The sequence below is a fragment of the Lonchura striata genome, chromosome 4A, assembly GCF_050655825.1.
Source record: "Lonchura striata isolate lonStrDom1 chromosome 4A, ASM5065582v1, whole genome shotgun sequence".
Taxonomy (NCBI): Eukaryota; Metazoa; Chordata; class Aves; order Passeriformes; family Estrildidae; genus Lonchura; species Lonchura striata.
Window position 1 is genome coordinate 921,281 of NC_140742.1, and position 27,912 is coordinate 949,192.

The 27,912-nt window shown below is 49.9% G+C and overlaps 1 protein-coding gene across 8 annotated transcripts in view; it reads right to left on the reverse strand.

The window, feature by feature from the left end:
• Positions 1-402: 402 nt before the first annotated feature.
• The window catches only part of ATP11C (ATPase phospholipid transporting 11C (ATP11C blood group)), a 54,034-nt gene continuing 26,524 nt past the window's right edge, over positions 403-27,912 (reverse strand). For 2 of the 8 annotated variants that reach the window (XM_077786456.2, XM_021528497.4), the window contains exons 9-29: positions 27,150-27,214; positions 25,847-25,928; positions 25,324-25,474; positions 24,333-24,530; positions 23,276-23,437; positions 23,043-23,200; positions 22,112-22,183; positions 21,168-21,241; positions 20,430-20,533; positions 19,722-19,903; positions 18,923-19,186; positions 18,418-18,592; positions 17,668-17,770; positions 16,585-16,730; positions 16,155-16,214; positions 15,006-15,133; positions 12,504-12,639; positions 10,187-10,252; positions 9,324-9,427; positions 7,770-7,923; positions 403-3,675 (exon numbers count right to left, since the gene is read on the reverse strand). In XM_077786456.2, the coding sequence (XP_077642582.1) occupies positions 3,559-3,675; positions 7,770-7,923; positions 9,324-9,427; positions 10,187-10,252; positions 12,504-12,639; positions 15,006-15,133; positions 16,155-16,214; positions 16,585-16,730; positions 17,668-17,770; positions 18,418-18,592; positions 18,923-19,186; positions 19,722-19,903; positions 20,430-20,533; positions 21,168-21,241; positions 22,112-22,183; positions 23,043-23,200; positions 23,276-23,437; positions 24,333-24,530; positions 25,324-25,474; positions 25,847-25,928; positions 27,150-27,214 (2,701 nt within the window). In that variant the 3' untranslated portion in view covers positions 403-3,558. Of the gene's footprint in view, positions 3,676-4,821; positions 4,918-5,747; positions 5,839-7,769; positions 7,924-9,323; positions 9,428-10,186; positions 10,253-12,503; positions 12,640-15,005; positions 15,134-16,154; positions 16,215-16,584; positions 16,731-17,667; positions 17,771-18,417; positions 18,593-18,922; positions 19,187-19,721; positions 19,904-20,429; positions 20,534-21,167; positions 21,242-22,111; positions 22,184-23,042; positions 23,201-23,275; positions 23,438-24,332; positions 24,531-25,323; positions 25,475-25,846; positions 25,929-27,149; positions 27,215-27,912 lie in introns of all 8 variants that reach the window. The other 6 variants (XR_014952516.1, XM_077786458.2, XM_077786460.2 and 3 more) reach the window with 6 other exon arrangements.

The following is a 27,912-nucleotide window of genomic DNA, read 5'->3' on the forward strand; positions in this document are numbered from 1 at the left end:
TGGAAAGTGAATGGAAATCAGGCACAGGGACCGACATTTTTATCAGCCAGCTCCTAAATGTCAGCTGAAGCCCTGGGTTCACCTATTCTAGAAAGTTAAATAAATTTATTCATTTAATTCACAGGATTCACTTTCATAATTAAACGTTCATTTTGAGGGAAATGGGTTGAGAGCACACAGGCCAGCTATGTGCAGCAGCTGATACCCACAATCGCTAATACCCTGCTGGAAAAATAAAAATGTATGAGAAGCAAGCAGTATTTCCTTAGGCAAATGCAGACAACCAAGCTGGCACCTACCCACTGTGAAAATGTTGATTGTCTCCCTAGTACTGCCCTGGAAAAGCCCACACAATCAAGCACCCTCTAGGAGTATCCAAGGAGATGAGAGAGACAACCAATATATATTAATCAGAACAACATACCAAAGTTTATTGATTACTTCAAACAAAAGTTTCTGTAATGAAAAAAGAGCAAGTTGCATTCATAAAAGGTAACATTCACATTCAATTTCCTTTATATAAAGCAACATAAATGTATAAAATTGCATTTAAGTGAAAAAAATGTAAGGTTGCAGTCCTTTTTCTTTGCAAGAAGCTGAAAATGTATCTGCTCATTGCCTGTATATAATTTACATTTTCTATACACTACATTAAAAAAAAAAAATCATAGCTGGGAAATTTGATAAATGGTGCAGTATTAGGAAAGGTTTTCAACTGTGTGTATACAAATTCAATTTGAAGCCTTTATGCAATTCCAAGTCATTTATAATATTCTCATGATTAGGATTAGTTTTTGAAAAGTCGCTATGACTACACCAAGCTCCACTGTTATCACATAAGAGTTTTAGAGGGAATCTTAATTACTTTCCTTATCTTTCAGTGTCACTAATCAGTGATAAAACTTCAACAAATTATTATGAGAAAACCCCAGCCTTTTTTCCTTCAAGTTTCTCCACCGAAAAGCCTGTACTGACCTTTTGCTGTACCTGAGGAGCACCGTGAGCACCATGGAACACGAGCAGCCAGCACAGCATCCCTGTCCCACTGCTGCCTCACAGCTGGCAGCCCTACCAGCACTTCTGCCCCTCTCCAACCCCAGGAGGGGTCTCCTGTTTCCTGATTTCACAAGCCACCCACAGCATCCCGAATTCTGGTTCTGCCACTGCTGAGGATCAGCTCTCCTGCAGGACCAGGGCAGCCTGGCTGTCCTGGCACCCAGCACTACACCAGTGCACTGTCTGAAGATCCAAGCCCAAGAAAAACTGCATTTTCTTGCTATTCCAAACATTCCAGGTGAATTCCACCCTGCCTGTCAGCACACACACCTTGGGCTTGAATGCACAGCTGTTGCAATGGCTTGTTCCAGCTGGAGACAGGATACTTGGAAATGACAAGAGAAAGATTTGGTTCTCAGAAGGCTCTGTCTTGGGACAGGCAGCAGAAATTATCCTGGTTCCGTGATTATTTGAACAGTTCACACACACGAGGCTCCACTGTTCCCACTGACACCACCAATGGAATTCCAGGGGAATGGACTGACTCTTGGAGCAGAGCATGACAAAACAAACTGAGAAGCAAGGTGTCATGCTTGGGACCATTCGGGCTTGGAATGGTTCTGAATCACAGGAATTGGGCATTTTAGTGCCCATTTTTTAGAGGCTATGTAAACACAAGTCAGCAACCGTGTATTTAAGGAGAATGGTTAGATTTGGCATATAGAGCACATCTTCATTGTATTCATCATGTACTTGATCTGTAGGCACCACATTTCTGCAAGGAAAGTTGAGCACGGGACAAGGTCTGCAAGTTGAATTCTAGGTCTGTGAAATGAGCTAGGAAAACGGAAAAAAAAAACCAAAAGAGAAGAAAATGCAAGCTTTGCCCATGGGACACATGCTGGCAGTGCAGCTCCTGCCCCGTGTGCAGCAAGGAGCCGAGCAGCGCTCGCTGCGCCGCCCGTGCCGAGGCCAGTGCAGAGCACAGCACAGCACAGCACACTGTGCTCCTGCCCCTGCGTGCCTGCCACGCTGGTGATGGCAGAGCAGCCCCAGGGGCTGTGCACTCCCCTCTCCCACTCAGCTCAGGCCCCCCAGCATCCCCACGATGCACGAGAGGCTTTGCCGGCAGCTGAGCCGCACCAGCTGCAGACGAACAGCAGGGATGGCAGCCAGAGAGCAAGGCTTGGTTCTTCCAAAAATTAATAGTCTGCAGTTCAACAAAATTTGGTGAGGGGGTTGTTCTGTGCAGTCCCAAATTGTCCTGTTGTACAGACATGACACACAGCTGAGCGAGCGGGACCACACCCAGCGGCAGTGCAGAGCTTGCTGCTCCTGAAACCAGCCCCAAAGCTTCTCCCAGGAGCTCCTCTGGGGACACAGCACCAGGGAGGGACTGTCACACCAACCAGCAGGAGCACACAGGCTGCTCTGTCACTGCTCATGACTTCACACAACACGAGAAGCTGCTCTTTCCACACATGAAGTATCAGAGGAAAAAAAAAAATATTGAGTCAGGCATCTCATCTCACCTTTGCTGTGCAGAACCTAAAGAGGAAAGTCCTACCACCATGGTACAGGTAGATTTAAAAAAGAACATGCCAATTTAAAAAACAAGATGTAAAATGAAATCAGGTTCATGTATTCAATTTTAAACTGTCTTCTTTTTTCTTAGTGCAAATAACTCAAGATGCAGTTTTATACACCTGCAGGTTGACAGGCACAGCCCCAGTCCCTGGGATCAGCCAAGGACTGCACTGTCCCTTTGAAGTGTTGGAGCAACTGCCCAGTGCAGTAATGCAAGCACAGCCACAGGAGCCTGGGCACTGGGGCTCAGAGTCTGGCACAGCCCAACTTCTGGCATTCCTTTTTCCTCCACAAAAGCTTCCTTCCATCACAGCCACAAAACCTTTTCTTCGCTCTCCAGCAGGAATAAACCCATCAGCAAAGCGGATGTGGGAGGATGCTCTGGCACTTCCCAGCACTGCAGCTCTTCACGTGGCCACCGCTGCTGTGGACAGACCACAGACTGCTCCCAGCTCCACCTGGAGGAGAGAGTGGCAAAGATTTCTCCCGAATTTCAGCTGATCCTGCCCGGCCCCAGCACCAGGAGAGGGGCTCCAGGGCTGCATCCACCTCCTGTGTGAGGGGAGCAGCCTCTTCCCAGGGCCTGCAGGGGCTGGAGGGGAATGTCACTGGGTTGAAGTCTGTGCTACTTCTTTGGTCAGGCAGAGCAGAGCTTGGAGCAGCCCTGCTGCTCTCGGGCAGATCTGCAGCGGGCACAGGAGCCTCGTGTGAAACGGGGCTGGCACTGCACTCTTGCACTTCAATCCATGCTGCTTTGGGTGAACTCCTAAAGATGTTTCTCAGCCTCCAGTGCTGTAGGATTTGGCAGAATTGTTTTTTCTGGGAGGGCAGGGAAGCCTCAAGACCAAAGACTAAAGGGTAGCGTGGGGCCAGTGCCCTGGCTGCTCAGAGTCCTTGGTACTATCACAGGTCACTGCCAGGGTAAACCATGGGTTTCCTACAACATGGCAACGTGCAGTGTTTGTGTGGAGCACTTTAAGGTATCCTGAGAGGATATCTTTCTGCCAAATTAGTAACAGCATCTTCAGCCTTCACATAACCATTCTCTATACGTTTGTATGACACTAACACAGGCAGATCAAAGGGGCCAGCCTGCAAAAATCAGAAGGAAAACAAACATGTATTGCAACTGTTACATTCCCAAACCCATTAACCTTTTCCTGGGTTATTTAGAAAAATATATAGAAGAAGAATGATTAGGCCATGATAAAAGTGCCAAATATCATTCACAACCAAGTAATCGGATGATAAATCAGTTTTCGCAATTTGCAAAGTGCTGCATGAAGTCTAAGAGCAGCATCTGCCACTGCCCTCTGCAGCTCCTGTTGTGTGCTGGTCCAGCCACCTCCCACACCAGTCTGCACCAGTAAGTGGAGGTGGAGAGCACCACCTAATGCCAGAGGGAAGGACTGGCTGCACAGGCTGGCTGCCAGCCGCACTGAGCTGGCTGCTGGCCCTGCCATGCCCATCAATCTGATTTCTTTGGCAGCAGGTGTGGGCACAAAGGTGTGAGAGGTGTAGATAGTCTGCAGGTTTATGTTTGCAGCAGCCACGACACACAGCATCTCCCCTAAACACAGAATTGTGAATTCAATTAGGCACTTTTCCTTTTTTATTCTGCTATTGGCTTACTACAAAGTTTAAAATCAACTCGTACGAGGATGCTCGGGTGTGTGTGCAGACACACGGACACCAAGACATGCCTCTGTCCCATGTGCTGACACACACACACGAGTACATGTGTTTAGTTTCCACCTGGATGGAATTAAAAACACACTTATTTCTATCTGACAGAACAGCATGCACCCTAGAGAAAGGGATTTTGGTACAATTCAGATGCAATACTGGAATCATTTTAACAACTGAGATTTCCATCCTTCACTGTAAATGTATCAGCATTAGCGTTTAGAACACAGTGTTAGCACAATTCAGGCTGCACTCTCAAATTAAATATTGTGCTAATATTAGACTGAAGTAGCACTCAGATTGAAAGATTTGTTTACATTTTGCCAAATATTTGAAAGGATCTGTACAGATATGGGATTTTGAAGAAGCTGGATAGCACAACATCCCCAAATTAAAATGCATCCCAAGCATTGCATCTCCATTCCACAAGGACAGGTGCCCCACACCAATAGTTGAGAGGATTACAAGAACCATGGTTTAATTGATTTGGAGGGGGTTACACTTGGTTAATCAATGCCTTCACAACCATCCCAACTCCTCTGGACAGGGTACCTGTTACAACACATTAGACTCATCTGAGAATGTTCTTAAAAGGAGTGGTGTGGCAGAAGGTCTGGCCGACAATGAATCAGGTGCCTTCCTGCTGCTCTGCAACAGCGAGGCAAAGAGACTTATAGCACACAGAGCTCACCTGCCTGCTCCTCCGTGCAGCCCACACAGCCCTGTGCAGCCACCCCAGCTCACAGGATGGCAGCCACACTGCCACCAGCACTGCACGAGGCACGGGAGGAACACAGAACCAGCCCTGCTCCCCAGAACGTTTGGAGATTTATGCTGCAGGTGCTTCTGAGGGAGGAGGATGACATCCCCACCACACACAACTGGTGTTCTCAGAACAGCCAGCCATGGTGGAGCTCTGCAGTGAATGCAGGCACTGGGGACGTGCCGTCGAGGGGCTCTGCTGTGGGTGACCCCAGCAGCCCCAGCAAGTCCAGAACCACCCTCGATGAGGGCTGTGGGCTGTGCTGATCCCTCACACAAAGAACAGCAGCACTGACAAACAGGATGGACTGGGCAGGGTGGGCACGGGGGAGCCCCTCCAGGGTCAGACAAGCCCGAGCCATTGGACAAGCCATCCAGAGGACTATCAGCATCAATCCCTTCTCAATTCATCAATTCCTGCCTGGCCCAGTGACACAAAACTACAGCAAGGAGGGAGAGAGTCACCAGCTTTGTCTGTGACCACCTCACCTGAGCCTGAGCACGACCAGCTCACCCACCTGAGGTGCAGCAAGAGACCCAAGGAGGAGAGACAGACAAAATATTTAAGCAAAAGATTGAAATTAAAGCAGAAGGTGGGGAAAAGCAAGGTTCTGCTGTGTGAGCAAATCTAAAGGTGGGTTTTCAGGAGTTAAGCATTAGAAGGAAGAAAAAAGCAGTCGAGCAAGCAACACATTGCAACTCAGAAAGGAAATCACCTTATTCACTCCAAGAAAAGCTGTGATTGCTGGAAGTTTGAGAAAGCATGAAGATAGTGGATGTTCCTGAGGAAGGAAGGCGCTTCGTTACCTAGTTCACAACAGCACAAAAGACAGAAAATTGCAGTACAAGAAAGAGAAAGGCAGAAACCAAGGAAAACACAAATGCGCCTTGCAGTTAAAAAAACAAAGAGAACCAAAACAAAATAAAAACAACCACCACATTACCACACAGAAAATTGGATAAAGGCTGAGCAGAGCTGATGTGCTGTTAAAGGAAACCGGGTGTGAAACCCTGTCCCACAGGGATCAAGGGCAAATGCCCAACAACCTGGCCTAAACCTTTCCTCCCCTCCCAGAAGGGACCCTTGGCCACCAAGCTGTGCTTCAGGCCCCCGTAAAATGTCCCTAATTTTGTTTTCCACTGCATGCTTCCCTTGGGACACTGATCTTTATTTTATTTCAACATTAAGCTCAGGATTCTCAATAAGGGTTTTGATTTGAAATTATCTACCTGGCCATATATGCCTTTACAAATCAGGCAGCTGACTTTGGTGCCTGATGGCTCATACAGATATCCAGAGCTGGTATCTCCTTCAGGCACTTGTAATAAAGCTCTTACTCAAAATGTACATTTAAATATGGCTCAGCCGGTGTTTAGTTTGGGATGCAGATCTGAAGAGACTTTTCTAGTTGACACTCACTTTGCTTTGCTGAGTGGTTTCACAAGAGCCTGTGTTAAATGAATTTAAAGCACTCTTGAAAGTAAGTATTGCAAGAGGGAAAGGATCTTTGGTCATCAGCTGAAGGCAAACCAGGTCCCCTCCCAGGTGAGTTGAGCTGGGGCTCAGAAATCCCCAGGTCCTCCTTCAGGCACAGTCCCCAAAGTGTCCCATGTCTGCAGCTGAGAGCACCTCTCTGCCAGCCTGTTCAACAGGGGTGGCCAGCTAGAAACTTAAATCACACTCAAGTGAAGAAGCTACATGGATCCTCACAAAACACAACCACAGCTCTCTCACCATCCCCACTGTTTTCAGCTTTACTGATGCCCCATCCCTGGGAGTGCCCAAGGCCAGGCAGGATGGGGCCCTGAGCAATCTGACCTAGGGAACATCTGACCCAGGGAGCAGCTCCCTGCCCATGGCAGGGGCTGGAATTGGGTGATCTCTGGGAGCCTTGCAACCCAAACCATCCTGTGACTCCTGCAGAGACCAGGGCTGGGGTTACTGAGTGCATGTGACCCAGCCCACGTCCCTCCAGCCGTGCCCTGCTGCAGCCTGGCACACACAGACCCCAGGGCTGGCTGCAATTCCCACCCGCTGCCCAGGCCAGGACTGCTGGGCTGCAGGGCAGGAGAGCTGCTGCAGGAGGGGGAGCGTGGCCAGGGGAGAGGGGGCTGCCCCTGGGTCCAGCAGAGACAGGGGCAGGGGCTCAGCACAGCCAGCCTGCCAGGGCTGGCCCTCACCACTTGCAGGAGCAATGGAGAAAACTTCAGAGGTTTCCACTTCTAAAGGGAGCCCTGCTCCCCAGCAGTGAAGGAAAGCTGCTAAGAAACCAGACAGCTCCCAGGGAGAGTGACCACCATGGTCTGAGCCTCTGGTCAGTTATGCAGGATGGGCAAACGTGACAAGGCCTGACCCTGCTCCCACTCACCAGCCCCTGAGGACATACCCGGGGCAGCAGCCTGCTTTTCTGACACAAAAACCAGCAGGTTTTTTCAGGACAAGATAAAGTGTGTTTGGTGATCAGTTCAGGCTGGACAAGGCTTAGCACTTCTCTAGGAGACACCCAGGGAAGGCAGCTAAGCAAAGGCACAGGTTGACTCTCTCCCTGCTACAGATCTAGGCAGTATTTTTAGAATAACTTTTCGATATTTTTGGCATGTGAAAGAGCAAGACAAGACTCTAGAAAGCCTTCCTTGAGATGTGAGTGGTACGTGGTATTGTTAGAGGTTCATCTGGTGCCTAAGGGTAAGAACAGTCTTCCTAAAAATACAGTGTGATACATCATCTTGTTCCTTACCTGATGATTCTTCTCTTTTATATTTTTTAAAACTATTAGAAGAATTTCTGGGAAAAGGCTGATAAAGATCAGGAGAATTATTGCCAGCCATGTGGAAACAGAAGTCAGCATATGAGCAAATACAAAATACATTCTTTGCTGCTTCAAGAAAGGCCTGAAAAAGAAAGGATACAAATAAATTCCAGTTAACGGGGGTTTTCTAAGAAGATCAGAATCAAAGGAGACTTCAGGTAAAGCTATTAGCAGTTACGCCTCCCTTTCAGACAGATGGATACAGCACAGAAATACACTGTCCATCTTTCTCCAAATCCATCTCCTGCCTCCAGCTGCACTGTTTCTGGAATATTGTCATGACCAATTTTACATCTCCCACAGCTGCTTCTTTCCAAGGTGGGAAGGGGTTTGAATTTAGCCACAATCACTGAAAGATAAATTATTCACCTCATCAAAAACCAGGTCATTGTATTTCAACATCAGGCTGTGCTATAGCTTCTGGCTTGGCTTTGATAGTGGAAATCCAGAGTCTCTCACTCACAACAGGTTATTTGTCCCTTCCTCCTTTCCTTAGTGAGGGAGAGCAACCAACAGCTGCTTGTGAAAAACCCCTCATCAATAAGTGATGACAAGGATCCCAAAGCAGTTTTTGCTTACTGTTAGATCAGAAATATTGAGCTATGCAAGTAGAAAGTTTTCAGTAGAAAACTCACACAGCATAGAGATGTGGCTAGATTGCAGATCTGGATCTGCTGGTCAGCAAAAGTTAACTGAAGAGCTAAAGCTTGTGACCCCCACAGAAAATATTTAAACCTGTCCCACATCCTTATTAGCAGGTTGCTGGATCAGGTGACAGGCAATAGCCCACGGCAGAGCAAAGGTGTAAAACAGAGATGCTGCCCACTGTCAATGTCAACTGAACATTTGCTGCAGCACAGGACATACAAAGCTGGTCATGTTTGTAGTGTACTACTGCTCACCTGCTTTTGCAACACAGTAAACCTAAAATCCTGGGTGCACTCAGATCAGTGAGAATTTCTTCCACTCAGATCCATGATTTCAACACCAGGACTGGCCTTCTCCTGCTTATTTTTCCCTCTGTCCCACAGAGCCAGGTCCTCTTGCTCTGCCTCACCTGTTCCTTCTGTTTTTCACTGGGGTTCTTTCCACACAGGTTCTTTCTGTCTCTCTCCTCCACACGCACAGACCCTAAAAGGTTTACTCCAGAACCTCCCAATAAAGACAAGAGCCTCAGCAGCAGAGATGGCCCCGTGGGCAGAAAAGCAAACACCCCTGCCAAGGCTGAGCTCCTGGATGATGCCCAGGGTGTTCTCTCCTTCAGGCTCAGAGCTCCTCCAACATCTCATCCTGCCCCAGCCCTCTTCCAGCACTGCCTGGGTGGGTGCTGGATGGAGGCAGCCCTTCCCACCCAGCAGAGAAGGAGCAGGGCTGCACACACCTTGCACCTGCAAATCCCAGGAGAACCCTGAGGATGCTGCACAGCCAAAACCTGCACTGGGCATCCCCCGAGAAAGGCCAGGGAAAGAAAAAGATACTTGCCAAATGACTCCTCCCCAGAAGAATGAGAAAAACACATAGAAAGCAAGGGAGCCCCAGATCACAAAGTGGTTCATCCACGTCCAGAACCGGGTGTCTAACGCCAGCTGTGGGAACAGAGACAAAACAGGCTTTAGGTGCAGAGTGCACTGCATGGTGTTTGTATGGAATTTCGGCCTGGTTTCGCATTAAGCTTGCAGGCTCTCCAAACAGCCACTTCTGTGCTTATGGGCACCAGGAAAAACATTTCCAACGTCCACAGTCTGGCACAACGTTAGCAGGGAAGCAGTGACATTCTAGTTGTGAGTGACACTTTTAAATTGAATAAATTTGATGCAAACTGATGCCACAGGAAAGAAATGTCTAAAGGTTACAGGGACTGTAATTGCCTCTTGTCACCACCTGCTGTCCTGAACCAAACACAAGAGACCTTTTGTAAGGTCTTATGCAAACAGTTTGTTCTGGAAAGCTCCATGAAACAAAATAGATTTGCTATTGTTATTTGACACGTGTGCTTTTGTGATCACTTTGGCACTCAACCTTGTCAGAAACAAGGTGGACAAACCCAAATTCTCTATTGCTCCTCTGCTCTTGCTGGAACTGAACATCAAGAGGTGAAAGCGTGGGGAAAAGTCAACCATAACCAACTGGAGTCCTCAAAAGAGGGGAAAAAATAGAAAAATAATTTAAACAGAACAAACACTTAAAGACCACAGACCGCACAAATGAAAGTAAGCAGGTTCTGCCTCTATGGGAGAAGATTTAACTGTGGTGGAAAATACTCAGAGACTTCAGCAGTCACCACATGATTTTGCAGTGCACACAGGAGCCTCGGGAGAGGCTGAACAGGGAGGGGAGATGCTGACCTTGAGAGTGACGGTGAATACCAGCACGGTGAAGACAATGGTCCCAAAGGTCCAGTTCCCAAACACCTGCAAAACAGCCAGCACTGCCACAGGCGCCCCAGCCCCGCTGCCAGCCCTTCCCGGGAGGCACAGGGACAGGGACAAGGGCAGGGATGGAACAGGGACAGGGGCAGGGACAGGGATGGGACAGGGACAGGCAGGGAGCAGAGAGGGACAGAGCCACGGGACACGGACACTGGGACAGCCCCTGGCACACGGACCCTTGGACAGCCCCCAGCACACAGAGAGCCCCGGCACATCTCCCTGAGCCATGCAGTGCCACACGGACAGATGGGTGACCAGGGCCAGGACAGTGACAGGGACAACTCCTACTAACAGTGGGTCCAGGACACAAGTCACTGCACCACCTGCAGCTCAGGGTTGCCTGGCAATTTACTCAGTTTCTGCTTTCTCGTCACACTCATCACCACCATCATCATCATCATCATCTCTCTGCAGCCCCCTCTGCAGAACGCAGCAGTGGGCACTGATCCAGCTGGTTTGGTGTGTGGGCACTGATCCGGCTGGTTTGGTGTGTGGGCACTGATCCGGCTGGTTTGGTGTGTGGGTACTTACTGATCCAGCTGGTTTGGTGTGTGGGCACTGATCCAGCTGGTTTGGTGTGTGGGTACTGATCCAGCTGGTTTGGTTTTTGGGTACTGATCCGGCTGGTTTGGTGTGTGAGCACTGATCCAGCTGGTTTGGTTTGTGGGTACTTACTGATCCAGCTGGTTTGGTGTGTGGGCACTGATCCAGCTGGTTTGGTGTGTGGGTACTGATCCAGCTGGTTTGGTGTGTGGGCACTGATCCACCTGGTTTGGTGTGTGGGTACTGATCCACCTGGTTTGGTGTGTGGGCACTGATCCACCTGGTTTGGTGTGTGGGCACTGATCCGGCTGGTTTGGTGTGTGGGTACTGATCCAGCCAGTTTGGTGTGTGGGTACTAGTGACTATGCACACAAAGAAAAGCAGATACTGCATATAAACTCAGTGATGGCAATGTATGGGAGAGGTGCTTACCACAGGCTGTCAAGTTCTGAATGCATACGTTAAAACAGAAAGTGAAATGTAAAAGTTTCCAAAAAATGCAAAAAAATTAAAGTCAATAGGCGTGAAAAACGAGTCAATCAAACAGACATGGATATTATGAACACTTGCTGGTAGCAGTTCTTACAGGCAGAAGTGTTTACAGGACATAACCACAGATCTTACTGTAGTGCCACACAGACTTGACCTCTGAAGGCATTTACAGAACACATCAGTGCTTCATGTTTCGTTCCAATACAACCAGAATGGCTACAGATACAGAACAGCACTGATCTTGACTGTATATAGCTGGGGCCATAAATGCTGGCACTGATGCAACGCATAAATATAAATACATACATTTATCAGCTTTTCTCCAAGTGTTAGCCGCTAAAAAGAGTTTTGGTATTTTCAAGGGCCACAAGTGATGGCATAAAGAAGTTTCCCATCAGCCAGAATCTAGTAACATGCTGCACATTCCCTTGGGGAAAGGGCCCTGAAACAGCTCGGACCACCACCTTGGCAGCTGCCCTGCACTAATGCTTTGCTCTGTACTCAGTTAACCAGCAAAATAAGAAAAAAACAATTAAAAATAAAAAATCCCTCCATCTTTTTTCCTCCTCTTCCTGTGCAAGTTCACCGCAGCAGCTCCCACAGCAATGCAGTAATTCATCCCCAGAGCAGAGGCACAGGCAAGCAGGCAGCAGGGACAACATCCTGCTGCCTCCAGCAGCTGGGGACTCCTGCTGGCTCCAAAACAGGAGCAGAAGGCTTTGGCTGGAGCAAAAGGGCAGCCCCAGCTGCCCTGGGGGCAGAGGGAGACCCGAGGCTGAAATCACAGCCCCAGGCAGGCACAGCACACTGCCCTAACGAGCAGCATCTCATCAAGGTGGGCTGACTGAGCTGCTGACAGCCAGCCCAGCACAGCCCAGTCTCAGCTGCCACTGGGGAAGGACAGCCACTGCTCCTGCCCTGATCAGCAGGAGGGGATGGCTCGCTGCGGGGACAGGGCTGTGTGCAGGACCAGTCATTCCACCCAGGGAGGGCAACCAGCTCTGCCCCGTTTCCATGGCAATCTGGAAAGCTTTTATTTCAAGCATTTGCTGCAGGAGCACACCATAAGCAAGGTGCAATGCTGGACAGGACTCGAGACACAGTGCACAGATTAAGCAGATATTCCCTGCCAGGCGCAGCAGAGGCAGCACACAACAAAACACTCAAACACTCCTCCTCCTTTCTTCTGGGGCGTTACCTTTCCGTTGTCTTCCAGCGATGAGTTTTGAAAAAGAAAATAAACCCCAAAGAAAAACACGAGTCCTTCAAAGGCGCCCAGAAAGGTCCAGTACAGGAAGGGCCTCCACTGCAGCATTGCATTGTCCGACACCTTCCTGCCAAGAGATCAGAGACAAGACCATCACCACCACGCTGAGCAGGAGCTGCACAACTCCTCACAAGACTGGGGGGCTTTGGAGCAAGCCCTTGCAGTAGGAGACAAGGAGGGAAAACACAAAAATGCCTTCCAAGACATACAGAACACTTCTAACATGCAACTGCTGATCATGAGAAGTCACAAGAGGTTCAGCATTTGAATTGTCTTTCTCCTCTAAGTAACTTGGATGAAAAAAGCACAAAGTGAACAGAAGCAATGCTGTCCTGAACCTCTCCTGCAGCCCCTGAGCTGCCCATGGCATCTGACACTACCTGCTACATTTTAAAAGCAGGGTAAGGCTAAAGAGCAGCTGTATGGGATGCATGAAATCCACAGTGTGCTTCCCTCTTTTTGTTGAATGCACAAAGTTCTTTTTTGAGAAAAGCTCTGCAAATCCTATTCCCTGGTGTTTTTCTGCACTGGCTGAAAATAACCTCCTGAATTGTATGGTGGGTGTTTTTATCACAGGGGTTGTAGCAGGAGGCCCCTGGCTGAATACAGGATGAGATCTGGCATGGAGGCAAGCAGCAGCAAAGGGATGGGCTATGAGCAAAGCTCTGCAGGGACCACACACAGGGCCTGGGGAGCAGAGGGTGGCTATCAGGGCAGGAGGGAGTTAAAAACAGTTCCCTGCATCGTTACCTTCTCAGATTACTTTCTGTACAGTCCCCACCGTTTCTGCATTAACTCCTAAAGCAATGCATCCATTTTCAGCCAGATGCACTTTGCAAAGCTGTGTAGTGCTGGGCTGCTGCAACTGCAGTTTCTGAAATGAGATCCTACTGAAACCTACACACGCCAGTGCTGTGACCACGTTCTGCCACGGCACAACTTAGAGAAGCAAGGATAAGCCAGACTGGAAGCGTGGGGAATTGCAAAGAGAGAAAATACAAGCAGCTTCCTCCCTGTGAGCTTGTTTTGCATTCCCATTTGTGTCCTGCAGTGCTGGTGGCAAACAGGCTTTTTCCAGCCCCGGGATCTGCACTGCAGCAGCTCAGCACTTCCTCCAGCAGCAGCGCAGCAGGCGCTCTGCAGCCAGCAGCACATGCACAGCCACCAATACTCACACTAAGGCTGCTCCCCTCAAACACAGACCCCAGAGATCACAGAGCCCACCAGGGGAAGGCACAGGGGCCTGCTGTTATTGCTCTGTCACACAACATTCAATTACCAAGCTATTTAAAAATCCAGACGGTGGCATTTTGCCATGGAGCAAAGGAATATAGAGCCCTGATCAATCATGGCTCAGAGTGCTTACTTCAAAACCATCAAGCCCCTTCCCAGCCTTACAGCTCTTGTTGCATTCACTGCTTTTTCTACAACTAAGGCAATGCTGACACAGTGTTTTAGGCACCTGATAGCTCCTTTGCTGTCTGTGCACACACATCACTCTTGGCTCGAGCACAGCGTGCCACACGTGGCTCCTCTGCTGCTGAGGAGCATCACACCCAGTGACAGGGCTGGCACGGGCCACTGGCCAAAGCAGCCCCCAGCTGGCCTCTTCCACAGGGCTCAGCTGACTGCCAGGCTGGGGAATCAGCAACAGGATGCACAGAGAGGGGTTTCCTCCAAAAAACATCTTCCCCAATCTTTGCTGAAGGGCTGCCCCAAGCACATGTGTGGGCAGGGCTGGAAGGAGGATGGAAAGCATCTCTGATTCTGTGCAAGATTGGAGCCTCTCTCTGCTGCAACCAAGGGGAGAAAACGACAACTAAAGCAGAGGGAGACAGCCTAAGCTGTCCTTTCCCTGGGCAAGGTGGCAGAAAACCATGCGTGGATCAATGGGCAGAGCTCCCTGGGCTCTGGTAAAGGGACCTGGCCTGTGAAGCCTGGGGAACACAGCCATTTATACAAGCTGAGAAACCACCTGCCTGAGCTGGGCTTCAGAAACATTCATCTTTCTGAAAATGAATGGATCTCTTTTGCTCCTGAAAGCTGCATCTCCCCTCCCTGCACTCCCTCATTACACGCTCCACCACGTGCCTGGCTCAGAGGTAACGTCAATGAATGCTCTGGCCACACTCACAGCTCCATTCTTCTTTTGGATGAATTCCACCTACAGTTTACCCTTTCACAGAGACACAGCAGTGCAGTTTGCTAGACCAGACACTGTCAGAGCATGAACAAGCAGCAGCAGGCAGTGAACACAGGGCTGCTCAGACTGAATGCAGGAACAGCAGAGCCAGGAGGGACAGAAATGGCTTTTTCTGCACTTGGAGGTGCCCCCACCCCTGACACAGGACAGGGACACCTGCTTACACTCCAGGAGAGCTCCAAGCATGGCTAAGGGCTGTGCAGAGGTGCACCCAGCCCAGCACTACTCACATGTAGAGCTGAGGGTCCGAGGTCAGCGTGTCGATGCTGATGTGCTGCTCCAGCAGGCTGTAAGCCAGGATAGGCAGCGACGTGAAGCAGATGTTGTACATGGTCAGGTAAGCAGCATCATACAGTGGCTTAGAAGGGGAAGAAAGGGTTAAATGAGCCAGACAGAAAAAGGCCTCTCCACAAAGAAATGAAACCATACATTTCCAGCACCCACATGCCCTACAGATGCCTCCCCTTGTCAGCCAGCACAGCTCCCCTGCATGGGGAGTGCAGGGGAACAAGGGGAACAAGGCACCTGCAGCCTGCATGCCCAGAACCTGCCCCTGCTGCCAGCAGGTTTGGTGACTGGCTGCTCCCATCTCCAGCTTATCCTCCAGGAAAATACGACTGACCAGCCCTCAACACAGCTCTCCCCTTGCTGCTCTTGTGCTGCTGTTTCTATTAATACATCTAATGCCTCCTGTGGCTCTATGAAGACTAGACTGTTTTAGAAGAACTATAGCTTCTTTTCTTAAAAAAGGCAAGTGTTTCTGCCAAAACAAGCAGAGAATTCTCTCTCATCATTTACTCTTCCTGTTACTTTTGAGCCCAAATAGACACAAAAGCCCTTTAAGCTGACAGAAAAGGCAGAGCTCCTTTCTCCAAGCACAGGAACCCACCCACCATATGGATCTGCCCCTCTGATGCTTACTTGGATTAAACAAAGCTCTGGTAACACTCGTTGTGTGTCTTTTTTTTTAAGACATAAAAGAATGAACTGTTCTTCCTTCTGAGTGACATTTTTAATGCAGTGAAATGCAGGAGAGGAGACAAGATCAGGAAACCATTCAAAACTTGTTCTTGTAAGAAAAGCAGAAGTAGCAAAATCAGGTGCTGACAAACCAGCTAAAGCCTTCTCTCACTACTTCAGGAAGGAGTCCACCTGTGTTTACAGCTGGTGGATGGGAAAGAAAGCAGATTGCTTTCTTTTCAGTTATGGTCTCAAAATATTATGTTCCAGATATGGTGCTGAGCAACAAGGTCAGCTCCTACTCTCCTCTAGAGCAAGGTGGTGAAGAGACAGGATGCCAAAAGCCAAATCTCTGCTAGGAGGCCTCATTCTGCCACTTGCTTTTATCTTGCCTTTATAGACAAATTACTGGAAGTTACCTGCTGTGAGAATCCACAAAAGAACTGGTATAAAAACTGTGGTAAAATGAAGCAAAGGTTCTAGGAAAACAAAAGACAAATGGTCAGCAGGGAAGCACTTGACTTCTCAGTCTAAACCCCAGCAGTTTTTCCTGTTATCAGACATTAGTGTCTGACATTACAACATCAGACAAGGTAGGGCACTTGTTCAATCAAGCACAAAACCAATCCAGTGAGCAGTTAGCATCTGCAGGAGACACTAGAAGAATGCTCACATTCCCCTGGAAGCACTGTTTTCAATGGACAGGCACATGGCAGACACAGCCTGTCCTAGGGAAGGAAAACACAGCTTCAGAATATCCCCCAGATTTTTTTTTTTCCTATTATTTTATTCTATTGCCAAAGAAATGCACAGGATAAACAAAGAAATCAGCTGCACACTGCCCCTTACCTTATAGAAGAAATACTGTACAAGGTGTGCTATTCTCACATAATATAAATGCCCATGTGCTAGTAGCAGTTTTCTTAAATGTTTGAACTTTGGCACAGCATAGTCGCTGTTTCTGGAGGCCTGGCGTCCTTCCTTGCCTTTAATCCCTGCAGACAGAAGCATGGCAAGGGGTTAATCCCACAGGGGCTGGAATCTGGGTGCTGCCCACTGGGTTTGCTCCCATCACTCAGCAGCTCAAGGCATGACAAAGGCTGAGTTTCCTCCCGAGTGCCCCAGGAGACCAACCATGAGTATTTTCTGTGTGGTTCTGGCTCCACAGCACTCAGACCTGCCTCTGGAGTTTTTAAGCTATATTTAGGCTGCTCTGTGATTTCCTGTGTAAGAGTGTGGCAAAAGGTGTCTAGGCAAACCTGATGAGAGATAAGGAACTGGTTCCCCAGTTACCCACTAATCACTGCACTGCCCCTCATCACCCACTAATAACTGCACTGCCCCTAATCACTGCACTGCCCCTAATCACCCACTAATGACTGCACTGCCCCTAATCACCCATCTCTTTGCCCCTTGTGCCCCTTTCCCCTGAGCCCCACGCAATCCCTACCACCACTACTTAGGTCACAGTTTTGGAGCATCCTCTGCAGTGATCACTGACAGGAATGGTGCCAGCACAGGTGAGCAGCAGATGATGATCTGATCTCTCTCTTCCACAATGGGGATGGTAAAACATGGGCACAGGCTGCCAGGGAGGCTGTGCATGCTCATTCCTGGGAACATTCAAGGTCAGGCTGTGCACAGTTCTGAGGAACTTGATGGAGCTCAAGATCTCCCTGCTCACTACAGGAGTCCCTGCTCACTACCATTTAAGAGCCCCTTCAAACCCACACTATTCCACAATTCTATGACCTAAAGCATGAATCTGGAGTTAAACTCTGCCTCCAAAGAAAGCAAAAGCAGACTTCCCACATTTTTCAGTGGGATTAGTTTAGCCACATGCAATCAGAAGCACCAATTGCACCTCAGTAGTGAACCCCAGCCAGAGCAGACAGGTCTGGCCTGTGAGATGGGTGTTTCAGGGACTCTTACCTATTCCAACATGTGCTTCCAAAATCATACTGACATCATTTGCACCATCCCCTATCGAGAGGGTTATCGGGCTTCCTTTTGTGTTCTTCACCATTCGCACAATCTAGAGGATTTTAAAAAAAGACAGCAGCAGAACCCAAAATTCAGTTAAAAAGCCTCCAGAGCCCTTCCCACTGCTCCCCCCAGGACAAGCAATCAGGCTTTTACAGCAGCAATGTAACACCTGGAGAGCTGAGGTTAATAAAAGCCCTCTTTACTTGCTTTGCAGTCACAACCAGAGCAAAAGCCCAGTCCAGCTGTGCAGGGCTGAAGGACAGTATTTAAAAACAAACCCAGCAGCAACATCCTGCTCCTCCCTTCTGCCAGACCCTGTTCTCCCAAAGGTGGGTTCTCACACATGTCAGGGTGCAGAAACATGTCACTTATCAGGCTGGGACATCATCTGCTGGAATGAGGAAGTCACGGACTCCACATGACAAATTTGGAAAGGAAAACCAAAAAAAGAGCAGACTGGGAGGTTTTGTTTCTTTCTAACTGGCCTGGGTTTATGGGTTCCTGCCAGCATATCAAACAAAGGGTTTGCATTCAGAGTTGAAAGAATGCTGTGCTTTCATCACGCCCCGAAGCTCAGACAAGGCTCACACGTAACCTGGAGAATCCTGCCTGACTGGGATGCTGAGGTGCAGCCCCAGCTGGTGCACTCAGCTGTGGCAGCAGGCAGTGCTCGGGCAGGGGGAGGTGAATAAATACCTGTGCTTTCTGCAGAGGAGCCATCCGGCAGCACAGCACGGCAGTGCACTTCAAGCAGATCTGCAGGAAGATGCTTTTGTAGTTGCTGGAGCCAGAGTCCTGAGAGGGGTTGAGGATCAGCGACAGCGTGGAGCCATCTATGATCAGTCCATACTCCTGACTCAACGTCCAGCTTCTGGCACAACAAGGAACACGTGTCACACTTAACCAGGCTAAACCTAGCTGCTTGTATCATCTTGGTGAAAAAAACTGGCTTTGGGTTAATCTTCTTCCCACCCATTTGTCGGGGCGTAGCAATTTTAAAAAGCTTAGACTTGGCACGTGCCCTTCACTAAAGGAACGGTGCAATAAAGCTCAAAGCCAACAATACCAGAGGTGATGAGCAAAGCAAAGGAACCTCTCACAGTGTCTGCAAGGAACCAGTCCCTGGGGCCACGGCACAGCCCTGCTTCCCCACCAAATCTGCACCTGAAACGTGCAAGGCTGGGTCCCCTGGCTCACTCACCTCTTCAGGCCCCCCCGGTTTTTGGGGATGTCCTGAATCAGCTTTTTGTGGTACTCCAGCAGCAGCTCATGGAGCCGATCCTCCTTCCTTTCGCTCTCGCCCACCGTCCTGGCCGTCAGCTCCAGCAGCTCCGTGCTGGTCTGGAAGAGCCTGCAGGCGTAGCAGGTGGATTTGGCAGTTTCCATCTTGTCTCCTGTCAGCACCCACACCTTCATGCCAGCGGCGTGCAGGGCTTCGATGGTCTCTGCCAGCTGCTCCTGCAGCCTGTGAGAGGAAGCAAAGCATCACTGCCCCTCATCCACACAGCCCAGAGCCTGTTCTGCACTGCAAACACCAGCTCAAGAGAAGCCAATTGACTTTTCCCATGCTGGGGAGGCCACTGCCACGGGAATACGGACTACCAGTCAGCAATACCAAACTTCTGTTTGCACGCTAAAAGAGAAATCACTGCTTTACACTCTTGACTCTTAGAGGCCTCACATAAGAGTTTAATTTACACTTGCAGTTACTATAACTGAATGTGGAATTGAATTTGTTTTGATGTGCAAATTAATGCTGTGCTTAATTCACTCTCCAGAAGCGCAAGTATTTCTGTAGTTTCATTAATAAATCTCAATTCCTACTACACCAGCCAATTTAAGCAACTAGGGCACTGTGAAATGGGTTGTGCCATGGTGTAATTAATTGCCCTGGACACTGCCAGCATCTGCCTGGCTGTTCAGCTCTACCACGGTGAGTCCAGACCACAAGTTCACAGCACAGAGAAACCACAGGGCAGGTGGTGGAGTCACCTCCTTACCTGTCTTCTACAGCAGTAGCCCCAATCAGGTGCATGTCTGCTTCTGTGTCATCAAAAACCTTGGCCATCTTCTCCTCCCTGTCCTGCAGAGCCATCTTGGCTTCATTGAGCTGTCTGTCAATTCTGTCATACTCCTTCTCAGTCAGTTCTTTGAAGGCCACGCAGAGCGTTCTGTAGCCGTCCTGGCAGCAGGAGGGATACAAAACAAAGTGGACAAATGCCTTAAATCCAGATTTTTTACAGCTACTCACTTCAGGGTTGATGCTTTTGTCTGCCATCAATGCTTCTGGCAGTACTGACCCTGATGGCAAGGATAATTTGTTGGCTTGTGTCAAAAGAGCAATTTTCTGCGTTTAAACAGAGTAATCGTGGTTCTGATTCTTATGGACAGAAAGAAACCAAGAGAAGGAGCAGGGCAGGGAGCATGCAGCCAGCAGGGAGAGCAGGACTGGGCCCACCACGACTGGGACCAGGCTGCTGATGCTGCTTCTATTTTTAACTTGCCTGGGAGATCCTTGGAGACCATATAAGTATATCAAATAAAGGTGGAAGCCAACCAAACAGAAAAGGAAAGAAGCCTGGCATCAAAACAATGTGAAGGGACACTCAGATTTTCAACACTTCTCTCCAAAGCAAGGTCCCATCCCTATTTTTGGAATAAGGCTTTCCTGCCCCCAGGAGCCAGCCAGATTCCATCCGTGTGCTCACCATAGCATTGCGGTCCACATGGACTTTTGTTTGTTGGATTTCTTCTTGCTGCACCCTTGGAAAAATAGAGGAGTCTGCTCCTTTACAGAAGAGAAGCAACTTTCCTAAAAGCAAATGATAAATAATTTATAGCACTCACAAGCTGCAGAAAGAGTTAACAAAAGAGCAAGCAAGTGATGCAGAGGGAGGAAGTCTGGGAGGACTAAAGAGGGAACTGCCAGAAACCCAAGTGCCTACCAAAAATGGCCTTTGACCAGCCTGTGAAACGCCTCAGGTTGAGACTCTGGGTGTCCCTGCCAGCCTCTGAGCAAGTTTTCTGCAACAGGCTGGGCATTGTATCTGTAAGCCTTGGCAACCTTTGCAGGGAGGGCAAAACAGCATCCCAAACCTTACGGGACTGGCACTGGAGAAGGATGGTGACCCAATTGTTGTCTGCTATTCCCATGAAACCCATCCCACCCAGGGGACATTCTCACATGTCTCCCCTGTACTCGTTCCAGCCTGCAGCAAGGCAGGCAGGGAGCTCTCCATGGGTCCCTGCTCTCGTTCTCTGATCTGCTCCTGGTCCCAAACAGCCGCCACGAAGGAAAATGAACTCTAAGCAGCCAGTGCCAGTACAGAATTTAGTCAGACCAGCCCAGAAACCTCAGAGCTCAGCTTGTGTGGGTGCCAGCACAGGAGGCTGTGCTGACAGCCGAGCACAGAGGTGTGAGAGCCCCAGCAGCACTCTGCCTGTACCTGTGCTGGCTCTCACAATGACGCTCATACGGCGCCGCACAGGGTCGAAGTTCAACACGTGCAGAAGCTGGTACCTGCAGAGAAAGAGAAAAAGGCTTTGACTCAGTAAAGGAAAAATAGAAAAATAATTGTTTGAGACAGAAAATCACTAACAATGAGCTGCAGAAATCAATACACCCTGCAAGTGGCATCAGCCACCTGGGAATGAATTTTACAGCTACTGCACAAGAAAATGGAGGGAAAAAGCCTGGATTCCAGCAGTCCTGTGGTGCTCTGAGCATGGGCTGAGGGTGTGGGTACCCACCAGTGCTCCGAGCCCCCAGGCTGGGCAGGGGCTCAGCAGGGAATGGGGCACCACGTGCCTCAAGCAGTAACACTGAGGCTCCCATGCAAATACGCAGTTTCTTCAAGAAGGAAGAAGTGAAACTGGCTTGTGAGGGCAAGTTTTCAGGGAGTGCTGGGATTGGGTCAGTGACTCACAGACGTCTCCAAGCTGTGAGCACAGGGTAAAATTTAGCTATTCTCAGCTTGGGAGGGGAAGGAAAGGTTACAGGGAATGGAGCTGTGTCACGAGTTCAGGCTCACAGCATCCTGCTGTGAGCCCCAGCCACAGCCCACAAGGTCAGCAGCCACCTCAGGAATCCCAGGAGCCACCTGCACAGCCTGGGGCAGATGAAGGATACAAACAAAGGACTGCAGGCTCTTCAGGGACCTGAATTTAGACATCAGAAAACCACCCGTGGATTTTTGCAAGTGACTCTTTTTGCCCACACCTTGGTGTGCTGTGCTTTGTAAATGGGACAGGAGTTTTAGGGCAGGTCAGCACAGCCTGACTGCCCCCAAGGAACAGCTCTGACCTTGCCAGGGTGACCAAACCCAATTAAGGTGGGTGGGAGTGGTGCAGAAGAGCAGCCCTGTTCCTCAGCAGCCCCAGCAGCACTTACATCTCAGTTTCATTCTTTTGGTTTCGTATTTTCATGAAATTGTTTTCAAGTCCTAGAAAAGTGAAACCATACCTGTCAATAAACAAAAGGACAGAAGAGCATTGAAAACACCCATTGGCACACATCACACACAACAATGTTCTCGTTTCACCTCCTGCACTGCAGAGCAGAGCTGGGGGAGCCCGAGCGAAGGAGCACGGCTGGATGTTTGTTTGCTCCATGCAGAGCCTGCTGTGATGTGCTGGCACTGCTCCCATCCCCTGGAGAGCCTGGGCACTGGAGCACACAGACACAGACAGCCTCTGGACAAGGTCCACGGGCTGCTGGCAGCTTTACAAGCCATGAGCAAGTGTACAGAGCTGCAACAGCCTCCACCTAAACCCAGGGGCTGGTGAGAGCACAGAATCACCAAATGGTTTGGGCTGGAGAGATCACCCAGTCCCCAGCCCATGGGCAGGGACAGGCTGCTCAAAGCCCCACCCAGCTTGCCCTCAAGCATCTCTGGCAGCATTCAAATGTGGGGTTGACAGAAGTAACTGCCCTATTATTTTGCCACTGCATGGCAAGGAAAAACTTCATTGCAATATGCACATGGCAGCTGGTTTCTGTTTCTAGGGGATTAAAGCACAAAGCCATGTGGGCTCCAGCAAAGAAACCTCTGCCACACCTGGGCACTGCAGCACCCTGGGGCTGCTCTCAGTGAATGCACACCATGGTTTCCCAGGGAGCTGCTCAGGGAAGATCCTTTACAGAGATCCCTTTGACAGGGAGCTCATTTAAACCCACAGGCTCACAGCACTGCAGGTTCAGCAGTGGTACCACAACATGCTTCCCAGAGAGCAGTGGAAAGGGATCTATCACCTTCAGATCACCCTCACCTCCCTCCTTCCCATCAGAGAGGGAATTAAAAAGCCAAGTGTCACACTCTTACTTTTCTGCGCCTTTCACCAAGGCAATTTCGTCCGGGGAGGAGGAGATATAGGTGTGTCTGCGCTCTGGGTGTGCCAGCAGCCCGTCCAGCTGGTCTGCCTCCTTGATCTGCACCGTGTGGCACAGGCACAGGGCTCTCAGGAACAGCTCCTCGCGGCTCTGGGCAGGACAAGGGAGGGAGGGAGTTACAGCTGCACGCCACCCCCCCGACAGCCATCAGCACACACCCCTCACCTTTTCAGCTCTGCCGTAGTATTTGAGGGGCCCGTCGGGCTGGGAGAAGCCGTCCAGCTCCGAGGTGCAGTCCCTGTACTTGTGCCCGTCGATGCAGCACTCGATGAACTCCATGCTGTTCTCGGTCAGCGTGCCCGTTTTGTCTGTGAACACGTACTCCACCTGCAAGCACGGGCAGCTGCCACAGGGGCTGGGCAAGGGCTGCAGAACAGAGCCTGGGCATCCCAGGGCCTCTGTGCCAGTGCTGCAGGGCACCTGCTATCCTGACCCGACTGCAGAACAGGCGCAGCTGCCCCACTGCATCACTCTGCAGTCCTGCCACTTTGCTGCTCTGCTTTTCAGCCTGTTGCACAGGTGGCAGGAGGCAGCTGCTGAAGACTTAAAATCTGTCTCCAGGCTCTTCACCTTCCCCTCATTCACTTTCTTGGGTCCTTTGCTATAGTCCTAGTGCCTACAGAACTGCTGCTGCAGGTCTGCTGCCTCCTTTGGGGATTTTCACCTATGAGCTGTATTTCAATCAGCTAATTGCTACTCCAAGTGCATTTTTACTATTGTTTTTAAAGCAAAATCAAAAGCAGGAGGCACTGTACATGCCCTGCACTCATCTCTCCCACTGCAGAGCAGAAAGGGAAGCCTGAGCTGTCTCTGTGCCCCAGCGAGGCAGCAGCAGCACACTGCACGTGCTCTGCATGCCCAGGGAGACAACTGGGCAGACATTTGTCACTAATCCTCAAGGAGACAAGAGGATTTTTAATTTTTAATTGAAGCAGTGAAAGCAAAGCACCCTGACACGCAGAGCGCTGCGCCTCACGTTCCCCAAAATGGAAACAATCGGCGTGACCCAATTCCTGCTCTTTCACGCACTATTTATAACCTTATCTGGCTGGCAGAGCCAGTGGAATCTCATCAAATGGAAAGTGCCACCAGAGCTCTGGGTGAAGCCCTGGCCCGAGGGGACGGCCAGGGATTGCCACAGCCAGGGCTCCTTGCAGGGAGGGCACCTCCAGCCACACTTTGATTTCACTTTGAGAGAAATGCACACACTGCACGTTCTGACCTGCCCCAGCTCCTCGTTCAGGTCCGAGGTATTCACCAGTGCTCCCTCCTGGATCTCCTCATCAAACATCTCCTTGTCCCAGGAGATGAAGAAGGAGCCCAGGAACTTCTGCATCTCCACGGTGACGTACATGGAGACGGGAATAATGAAATTGAAGAGGACCATAAAGGACAGGAAATCCGTGAACATCCGCAGGACCTGCAAAGGAAAGAGGAGAAGGTGCAGCCTGTGCCTGTCAGGACACAGGGGCACTTTGCAGAAACACCTCAGGGATTCGGGACAGCTTTGCAGGAAAGGTGAAATAGGAAAAAACAACGTGAAAATGAGTACAGCTGAGATACAGGGCTAAATCCCGTTTTCCTTTGGCACAGAAAATCCCCCTGTCTTCTGCAGAGGTACCAGGCACACACCTCACTGCTTCACAGTGACCAAAACAATGTTTCATAAGCTGATTCCTCTCAAGAATATACTGCTACAGGCTCATGCTGACCCCAAGTAACCAGAAAAAAGGAGCAGGTGGCTGGAGACCAGTCAGGCTGTGGCAAGGGTACAAGGGTGCAGTGACATCCCTGTACATAACCCATCAACTCAACAACCCATCAGTGAAGATCTCTACACACCTACATCACTCTCAGCCTGACTGCCCACGTCTGGGCAGGTTTAACAAGCTGGCTGACATGGCCTCAATTCAAGTTTACCTACTCAAAGCTGTAAGATATCCTGAGTTCAGATAAGGACCCAGGTTACATCAGCTGCATTTCTATGTTCTATAGTATTTATTTATGCTTTCCCCTGTTCCACACAAATATCACAGTGCACAAGCATGAGAGAGGCACAAAAGAAACACAAACAGCAGGACAGACCAAAGGAAACAACAGCACTTTCTGTGAGCAAACAGGACTCCCAGGGCTGGCAGCAGGCACCATCAGATTAAACCAAACAGCCAGAGTGAGTAAAGCTGGAGGAGGTGCTGAAATACAAATCCACTTACCTTGAACGTGTCTCTCTCTTTTTTAGTCTTTTCATTGTACCAAGGCTCATCATTGAATGGATTACTCTGCCAGACGTATTTCAGAGTCGTGCACACTGTGGCCTTGCCCAGTAAGATGCACAAATACACTATCAAGAAAGCGTTGATGGATCTGAAAAATAGGTTTCCTTTTTAAGTTCTTGCAGCTGTTTTTATAGAGAAAAACATGTAAATAGTCAGGAACAAGATATCTTTACTTTTAAGAAAGCAATTACAGAACAAGTGCTTTTGACACTGCTGATATTCAGTGTCAGGTTCATATATTTAAACATTTCTTAATTTTGTTTTTAAATAAAAGAGCTACCAAAGGATGCTGTTTCTAGCAAGATATGCTTTCGCAAATTTCCAGATTTTTCTATGCAATCAGAGAGCATCTGGAACAAAAGGCAGCAGATTAGGGGATTACTTCTCTACAAGTCATCCATTAAAAACAAACCCAAACCCAACAGGTTTTACCGTTTTTTTCCTGAACATAAATACTCACTTCTCTACTGCAGAGCGTTTCTGAGATTTCCCTTGGTAGTTCAGAGCCATTTTTGTTTCCATCCCAGTGTAGACTGCAACTCCTGCAGGTACCAAAGCAGGGCTCATGAGGGACCCAGCTGGCACTGGGCCATCGGGGCAGTGGTGTTTACACCAAACCTGGTCCCAGCTGGAGGAGGAGGCACCACCCAGGGCTGCTCCACTCCACAAACCTCCCAGGCTGCAGAGCAATGTCCCTGCTGTGGCCCAGAGCAGGAGCCCCTGGATCCTCCGAGTCAGGAAGAGCATCAGGCTCCCAGCACAGCCCCAGCAGGGCTCCCAGCACAGCCCCACCAGTGCTCCCAGCACAGCCCCACCAGTGCTCCCAGCACAGCCCCACCAGTGCTCCCAGCACAGCCCCACCAGTGCTCCCAGCAGGGCTCCCAGCACAGCCCCACCACTGCTCCCAGCACAGCCCAAGCAGGGCTCCCAGCACAGCCCCACCAGTGCTCCCAGCACAGCCCCAGCAGGGCTCCCAGCACAGCCCCACCAGTGCTCCCAGCACAGCCCCACCAGTGCTCCCAGCACAGCCCCACCAGGGCTCCCAGCACAGCCCCACCAGGGCTCCCAGCACAGCCCCACCACTGCTCCCAGCACAGCCCCACCACTGCTCCCAGCACAGCCCCAGCAGGGCTCCCAGCACAGCCCCACCAGGGCTCCCAGCACAGCCCCAGCAGGGCTCCCAGCACAGCCCCAGCAGGGCTCCCAGCACAGCCCCAGCACTGCTCCCAGCACAGCCCCACCAGTGCTCCCAGCACAGCCCCACCAGGGCTCCCAGCACAGCCCACCACTGCTCCCAGCACAGCCCCAGCAGGGCTCCCAGCACAGCCCCAGCACTGCTCCCAGCACAGCCCCAGCAGTGCTCCCAGCACAGCCCCAGCACTGCTCCCAGCACAGCCCCAGCACTGCTCCCAGCACAGCCCACCAGTGCTCCCAGCACAGCCCCAGCAGGGCTCCCAGCACAGCCCCACCAGGGCTCCCAGCACAGCCCCACCAGTGCTCCCAGCACAGCCCCACCAGTGCTCCCAGCACAGCCCCACCACGGCTCCCAGCAGAGCCCAGCAGGGCTCCCAGCAGAGGATGTGGGGACAAGTCCTGCTCCTGCTGCCTCAGCAAAGGACAGGCTGGCCCTGGTGTGCTGCCCTGCAGACAGAACCAGAGCCTGCTCACTGCACCCTGGCCACTCTGCACCCAGCTCCTGCCAACATCTACATTTGTCATTATTGATCAGGACTATCTAAGTAAACAAACAAAAATAACTTCACCATAAATCTTCTTGGTATTTTTGAGGGTAGCACCTTTCAACAACAGGTTTTCAGGACCTAAAGACCTAAACATCGAAGAAAACATAACATTACATCACTCTAAGAACATTCAAACTACTTTATAAACTAGAATTAGAATAGAAAGATAAAGTTTCCTTACATATGATAACATAATTTGTATGTTAAACTGGGGCCTTGCTTGAGTTTTTCTCTTTATATATTTCCTTATATTTATTTTCTTTATATATGTTTTATAAATTTCTATTTCATCTTACAAATACTATTCCAAATACAAAATTCCATTCTTTTTGGAGGATTTTCAGGAAGGCTTTTGAGGAGTAATTGCAAAATGCTCAGATCCAGTATGTTCCAGTACTCATAAAACTGCAATGTTAAAATCCTCAAAGCCTGTCCATTCCAGCCCAGTCGGTCAATGGCACCATCAAAGCTGACAGCCCCATTTGTGTTTTTATTTCTCTCTGAAACCCCCAGTGAGCCTCTGTGGCTCCCAGGCTATGAACAGACCCACCAGAGCACAAAATCCATCCAGCATGCTCTGCTGAGAGCCAGCAGTTTTGGATGGTTTATGAACATCACCTGCTCACTTTTCCTGTGGAACACTGACTGATGTTTGAGTTTTTGCTTATCTTCCAATGGCAATATTTTGTCATTGCCTGGTAAATCTGTGCCCCATCAGCAGGGCAGGACATTGCCAGTGGTCCTGCACTGCTTCCCCAAAAGGGGCTCAAACAAACCACAGGAT